We start from the raw sequence: 7,250 nt of genomic DNA on the forward strand, positions 1-7,250 counted from the left end.
AAACTGAGGTACAGTAACTTTCCTGTGAAAGGCTAAATAATGCCCTACCCCCCAAAATGCCCAAGTCCTAATCCTCAGGACCTGTGAATGTGTTATCTTATGTGGTAAAAGGGACTTTGCAGATGTGATTGAAAAAATTTGAGATGAAGAGATTATTCTAGATTATCTATCTGTGTTTACCCAATGGAATTATAAAAATCCTTAAAAGAGTCAGAAAGAAGATAAAAGCAGAGTCTGAGTGATGTGGCTAGGAGCCAAGGAATGCAGGCATGTTATAGAAGCTGGAAGAGGCAAGAGAATAGATTATCCCCTAGAGCTTTTGGAAGAAATATCACCTTGATTTTAGTCCAGTGAAACTGATTTCAGAGCTCTGTCCTCCAGAACTGTAACACAATAAATTTGTTGCTTAAGTCACTAAATTTGTGGTAATTTGTTACATCAGCAATAGGAAACTAATATATTTTTCAAGGCCAGGGAGCTACAAAGTGTCAGGGCCAGAATTAAAATGGAAGCAATCTGGCATCACTGTTAGAGATTTAACCACTGTGTTATAGGGCCTCTTACAGGCAGAATAAATTTTTGGGTTGAATGCAAAATATGTGTCTCCTAGGTTTTCCTCCTAAGCTCAGAATTCCATGTTTTAAGAGAAACTGAAAAAAGAGAAAGAGGATCCTATACCAGAGGTATACAGCAGTCCCCTTAACTGCTCTATGTCTTCAGTCCTGGACCTAAGAGATCACTAAATAAACATCCCATTTTAAAGATAAGGAATTCGCCCTGGCTGGTGTGGTTCAATGGGTTGAGTGCTGGCCTGTGAAACAAAGGGTCACTGGTTCAATTCCCAGTCAGGGCACATGCCTGGGTTGCGGGCCAGGTCCCCAGCTGGGGGCATGCCAGAGGCAATGACACATTGATGTTTCTCTCTCTTTCTCCCCTTCCCTTCTGTCTAAAGCTAAATAAATAAATAATCTTAAAAAATAAAGATGAGGAATTTGAGGGCTAAAGGGTTGTGATTTTGATGTTACCTAACGGGTTGAAACAATCAGCTAGTTACAGAAGGGGCAGGTAGTGATATGGAGAAATCCACTGATTCCAACACTTGTATGGAACTCAAAGAAGGAGGCAAGTGAGGACCAAAGGATCCATGGTTCCTGAAACCTGTGTTTCTCATTATTCACTTAGAGAGAGTGGGAGAAGAAATGTGAATTACACAGCTGCCCAATATAATACATTCTTCTAGATAGAAGAATTCAAAGTTTTCACTGAAACTTTAGCCCCTTCTGATTATTATATCCCTAAATATTAGCCACTTTCACATTCTGATTTCTGCCCCCAGCTCTCTAACACAGCATCTAAGACAGAGTGGGTGCTCATAAGTATTAATTGAATTAATCAAAAATGTTTATGACAGCATCCTTAGACTAGTGCTTTCCCTAATTTAAGGTGCATGCAAATCTCCTGGGAACCTCGTTAAAATGCAGATTCAGAGTTAAAAGTTCTGGTTGGGGCCTGAGGTTGGCCATTTCTACCAAGTTCCCATGGTCTGTATTTTTCAAGGTCCTGAAAATGAGACTTTTCTATCCAAATACAAAATACAAGTCATATAAAGTTTGATCATTCAGTGAAAGTTTGCAAAGATGGCATAGAAAATTTTCCCCTTTTAGGCAACCCTACCCTCCCAATAAAGGGAGCAAATTAGATGCCCAGAATTGGAGAGAGTTGGAACAGTGCCCCAAATACCTGTTTCTTGGGCTCTGCTCTGGTCTTCCAGAAGCAGGGAAGGGTGTAATGAAAGGAAAAAGGGAAGTGTCCAGGAATTCTCATGCCTCCGTTTCTCTTCCACTTCCAGCCTTTAAGGCGCATCTGCCCCGTTTGAACCTCCAAGTCACCACCAAACACACGGGTGTGCAGCGCCGCGCCCCCCTCCACGCCCTTGCCCAGGCGGAGACAGACGACGCGCGTGCGTGCGCGCTCAGTATAAATAGATCCCAGGCGCAGGCCCCTGGACAGAGCCAGGCTGCGGGCACCGCGGTCATGGCGGGTGAGGACAATCAGTGGCCGGGCAGCATCCTCTACAACATGCTCATGAGCGCTAAGCAAAAGCCCGAGGCGTCAGAAGCAGCGGAGCCCAAGGTGCGGCTGAGGGGCGCGTGCCTGGGCTGCTCTTGTGGCGTGGAGCCCCCATTGGGCAGAGAGGGGCTGCCAAGTAGGCGGCCAGTGGCGGTCCTGTACCGCTGCTGTTTGTGCGGTGAAGATCACCCAAGGCAAGGCAGCATTCTCTACCACATGCTCACGAGCGCAAAACAAACGCAAGAAGCTTCCAAGGCGCCCAAGGCACGGCTGGCGGGGGCGTGCTGGGGCTGCTCCTGCGGCTCGGAGCCGCCGGTGGGCAGAGAGGAGATGCTGGGCAGGCGGGCTACGGCGCTCATATACCGCTGCTGCTTTTGCGGTGAAAACCACCCACGGCGGGGCAGCAGCATCTTCAACAACATGCCCACAAGCTCAAAACAAATGCACGCGGTTCGACCGGGAGTGCTGCTGGGGGCCCCCTGGTGGAACCCCTCGAGTGGTACACAGCGGCGGGTGACCCTCAAGAGTCCACAGGTGGCCTGCGAGGCAGCTTCAGCAAGCCTGTTGAAGACGATGCGCTTTGTCAAGTTCTTACCCTGTTTCCAGGTTCTGCCCCTGGACCAGCAGCTGGTGCTGGTGCGCAGCGGCTGGGCGCCACTACTCATGCTGGAGCTAGCCCAGGATCGCGTGAGCTTCGAGACCATGGAGACCTCGGAGCCCAGTCCACTGCAGAGTATCCTCACCACCAGGCGGCGGGAGACCGCCGGCGAGGAGCCGCCGCCTCTCCCTACGCTGCAGCAACACTTGGTGCCACCAACAGAGGCCAGGCGTTTGCCGTCAGCCACCGAAGTCCAAGCTATTAAGAGCTTCCTTGCCAAGTGCTGGAGCCTGGGCATCAGTTCCAAGGAGTACGCCTACCTCAAGGGGATCGTGCTCTTTACCCCAGGTAAGGGCCCTGGCCTCTGGCTCTGGGTTTTCTCTGCTCAATAGGGGATTCCGCAGTGTCTACTAGGACTCAGGCACTGAAGAGCGTTCAGTGGTCAGGGGAGTGTCTGGGCAAAAGTGAAGAATGGCTGCTAACTCAGCACAGTTCGGGGACCTCCAGAAACCACCTCTCGTGGTTTGGGCTGCTGCCAGAAACTCATCCTAGAGGAGGGGCATACTTTGTTGAGGTTTGTACTTATCTCTCTGTAACTTTCTGTTACTACACAAAAGTCTGTGCCTTCGAGGGGCATGGGTATTCCACCTCCTCTGGTTTTTCACATCTAGTAGCATAGCAGTAAAAAAAGTTTGTGTTTACTTCAAAGTCTGCAACTTCTCTTTCTGAACCTGGCTCTGAAACTTACTAGAATCTTTCTGTTGGAGGGCCTCTAGTAAGGCTGGAAAGAAATGAGACATTTCTGAAGGACCGATAGGGAGACCATGCCCTGGGGGCACTGTCAGGCAGGACACCACTTAGTGTTTCATGGTCTTTCTCTGAACGGTCATTTTTATGGTCCTAAGCAGCTGTACTGTGTCATCCTTCAAATGTCTGTGAATATCAGGCTAGCAATGGGGCAGGAAAATGACACATTAGGGACTGTGAGCAGGAGCACTGTATATTAGAGCTTGAAAAGACCTTAGAGACCTCCTAATCAAGTTCCTTTGTCCTCTGTCCCATTCGCAGATTAGGTAGCCTAGTCCTAAGGAACCTTACTGCAAAGTAAATGGCCAGTGAGTTGTGGAGCATGGGCCTCCTCTCTCCTGGACCCAATGTCTCTTGGGCACTAGACACTGTCCTCCTCACAGTGCAACCAAATCATGGGAGACCATTTCCCTGGACAGCCTAGAACCTGGTCTCACGTATGTCCTACTACTAAAGTCATCTTCAATCAGAGCCCTTCCAAAAGGGCCACAGTGGGCAGGAAGTTTCGGGGCAGCTTGCATAGGGATAGTTTTCATGACATATTTTTCCTGGCACCAGGAGTCTCAGGTCATGTCCTTACTTCCTGCCTAGCATCTTTGAAGGGCTATAGAGCAGTATTTAGTCGGAAAATAATTCATTTTCAAGTCAAATATATTTCAGGACCTAGAAATGCCAGCTCATCCCAGTGATCATTGTAGGTAACATTTTGATTACATCACTGTCTTCCAAACTTGACTGTGCATTAGAAACATTGGGGCTGGGTGGGAGGCGGGGCTTGTTTAAAGTCTCTTTAGGCCCCACCCCTACAGATTCTGATTAAGTAGTTCTGGTCCAGGGTCTACAAACCTGCATTCAAGTGCCCCAGGTGGTTCCTAAGATCATTGGGAAATAGTTTATGCGTTCCTTCAGCCTGTGTTATTAAACATCTTTCATGTGCCTTGTTCTGCTGGGACACAAAGATAAGACAGGGGACAGTTTCTAGAAGTTTACATTTCACTAGTTCCCCTCCTTTCCTTCATCCCATTTTGTTGTTTTGCACACTTTTCACACACACACACACACACACACACACACACACACACAATCTCCCTTATTCTTGCTCTACTTTTCAGAATCCTCCCAATCAGCTGAGTATATTTAAAACACAAATGCATCTGTACTGGGAGGAAAAGTGAAGCCTGTTAAGTGTGTGTACTTTCTTTGCTGTTTATCTTTTTGGATCCTTTGATCTTTATGTTTAACATTTTTTTTACTGTGGAGTCCATCTCTCCACCTTTCTTTCTTCTCTGAATTTACTTTGAAGGCAAGCCTTCTTTGGGGGAAAAAAGCCATTTTAGGGGGGGCGTGAGATGGTGAAAGGGGAGGTATGGTGTGGAAGCAGACAAAAGTAATGTAGAGTTCACATGATAAAAATTTAATGAACCTGAATATGACCTAGAGGAGCTTTATGTTGCTGTGGAGTTTCACACAGGCCTCTTGTTACCATCATCAGTGAAATTCAAACTCAGTAAACTTGGGTCCCAAGCCTGGATAATGAGGTGTAGGTAGTAGGGGATGTTAATGTGTGGACTGGGGTAATCAGAATTGGAATATGGATTAGAGATGCTGCTTTTTTTGCTTTCAATTTATTTATCAAATTTTGTATTTGCCTATAATAGGAATGACTCATTTATTGCCATTATGATTTTTTAAAGAACACTGGTTCTGCTACTCTGTGAGGATTAGCATAGTGCTTTTGAAATACATCTCGGTTGCATTTTGTAGAAAAAGAGAAGGAAAATGATTGCAATCATCATTGACATCACTTAAACAGAATGAAAGAATTGGTGATAAAGTAAATACAAGTTGAAGAACTTTACAGTAATATCATGGAGGATCAAAGGACTTTAAAAAGCAGCTTCCTCTTACCACCTTGTTAAATTTACAGGCACTTCATCTTTCCTGCATTGTATTTCACTCAGTTTTACTTGGGTTTCACACTGGACTGCAAGAAGGCCATGTATTCTCTATTTGAAAAGTTACTTTTGAACCATGTTGCAATCCATGATGTTTTCATGTTGGCTTTTTAACCTTTTAATAGCTGTAAAGTAGTACTTTCAAAGACCTCTTATTTTAAAGTAATTTTTAAAAAGAGCCCTTTGTTGCACTCATTAGAGTTACTCTTTTTCCTCCACCTTCCCCAATACAGAAATCATGGTACAATGAGCTAAGTGACTGGTGTTATCTTTTAAATTATTATGGGACTCAAGACTAAAATCAGTCTATAGGCAAATAGTTACATAAAACAAGACAGTGAGCCACAGTTTATGTCTGAAGTTTACCACCATTGACTGGATAATTATTATAATGCTGGAAAACTCAAGGGAGGATGATAAAATATTTGTAACTGGCAGAATTTCTTGTCATTGTACAATGGCCTGCTTCCCATAGGTAAATGGTAAAGTGCTCACTTCTTGAAATAATTTTGCTTTCTTCAGATTTGCACAGATAATGAACTGGAACAATAATTCATTAAACTACATTCTACGGTCACATTGAATTAAGTGTACATTTGTTGGCTCAGGGCCAGCAGTTTTTAAGTGTGAGGATACAAACATAGTGGGTAATAAATAAGAATAATTATATAATGGTTCATTCTTGAAAGCATTGCTTCTGAAAATTTAGACCTGGTTTGGCATTTATACTTGCTCTAGAAAGCCCTTTTCACCAGGAAGCTTGAGCTCTTGTTTAATTTGGGAAGGGGCATGAATGATGTATTTAAAAAGCTAGCAAAGTCCCTGGCTGGTGTGGTTCAGTTGGTTGGGCATCATCCTGTAAACCAAAAGGTTGTTGGTTTGATTCCCAGTCAGGGCACGTGCCTGGGTTGCAGGTTCAGTCCCAGTTGGGGTGTGTGAGAGAGGCAACTGATTGATGTTTCTGTTCCCCTCTTTCTTCCTCCCTTCCCCTCTCTCTAGAATCAATAAAAGAAAAAGAACTTTTAAATAAATAAAAAAGCTAGCAAAGGACTCTGTGGGTGAGCTGTAAATAATGAAGAGATTTTTCTCTTGTTTTCTCCTCCAGATCTGCCAGGTCTGCAGTGTGTGAAGTACGTTCAGGGACTTCAGTGGGGAACTCAGCAGATCCTTGGCGAACACACCAGGATGATGCACAGGGGGTTCCATGCCAGAGTTGCTGCACTGAATAGTATCCTTTTTGAGCTTCGATTCATCAGTGCCTCTGCCATTGCTGAACTGTTCTTCAGGCCCATCATCGGCGCGGTCAGCATGGATGATATGATGCTGGAGATGCTTTGCACGAATTTATAAAGGCATCTGTGGGTCACAGAAATGCAGTTCGCCATGAAGAATGATAAAGAGCTGTGTGTAGAAGAGTGTAAATAGCATAAAATAAACTTTCTTAGTATTTTTACATGCATAGTATTTTTGTATTCAGTTAAAGAAAAACTTTAGTTACAGACAATTAGAAAATCCCCTGTTTCATAGTAGTTCACTGTGAAGGAAAACATTTGCAACAGGTAACATGTCTCTGTACATCTTTAAAGAATGAACAGGGTACTACACTAATGAGCTATTTTCATAAGTTTAGTGACTCTCCACTGAACCTGGTAAAATCTAATTTGTAACATTGTTTTAATAAATGTTAAGGTGTGAACCATTAACTTGATTGCAAGGTTTCATCAGGGTTTAAGACTTCAAAAAATACTTTAAAACCTAGTCAACATACACAAAAATTAAGTTACCTTTGTAGATGGCATTATGTCATTTAATATTATGAC

At 44.2% G+C, this 7,250-nt stretch overlaps 1 protein-coding gene across 1 annotated transcript; it reads left to right on the plus strand.

Annotated features, from left to right (window-relative positions):
- The first annotated feature begins 2,034 nt into the window (after positions 1–2,034).
- On the plus strand, positions 2,035–7,037 carry NR0B1 (nuclear receptor subfamily 0 group B member 1). Its single transcript, XM_045856104.1, has 2 exons — positions 2,035–3,016; positions 6,536–7,037. Exons 1-2 carry the CDS (start codon positions 2,035–2,037, stop codon positions 6,778–6,780), a joined length of 1,227 nt encoding a protein of 408 aa, XP_045712060.1. The 3' UTR covers positions 6,781–7,037.
- Positions 7,038–7,250: the final 213 nt, after the last annotated feature.

Source organism: Phyllostomus hastatus, unplaced genomic scaffold (genome assembly GCF_019186645.2).
Source record: "Phyllostomus hastatus isolate PE091 unplaced genomic scaffold, TTU_PhHast_1.1 phas_scaffold_12, whole genome shotgun sequence".
In the NCBI taxonomy this organism is placed as follows: Eukaryota; Metazoa; Chordata; class Mammalia; order Chiroptera; family Phyllostomidae; genus Phyllostomus; species Phyllostomus hastatus.

Bases quoted from the DNA above. Each gene is read 5' to 3' on its own strand.
- NR0B1 (XM_045856104.1), top strand. From the start codon at position 2,035: ATGGCGGGTGAGGACAATCAGTGGCCGGGCAGCATCCTCTACAACATG. The intron at 3,017-6,535 runs GTAAGGGCCCTG...TTTCTCCTCCAG, and splicing joins GATCGTGCTCTTTACCCCAG to ATCTGCCAGGTCTGCAGTGT.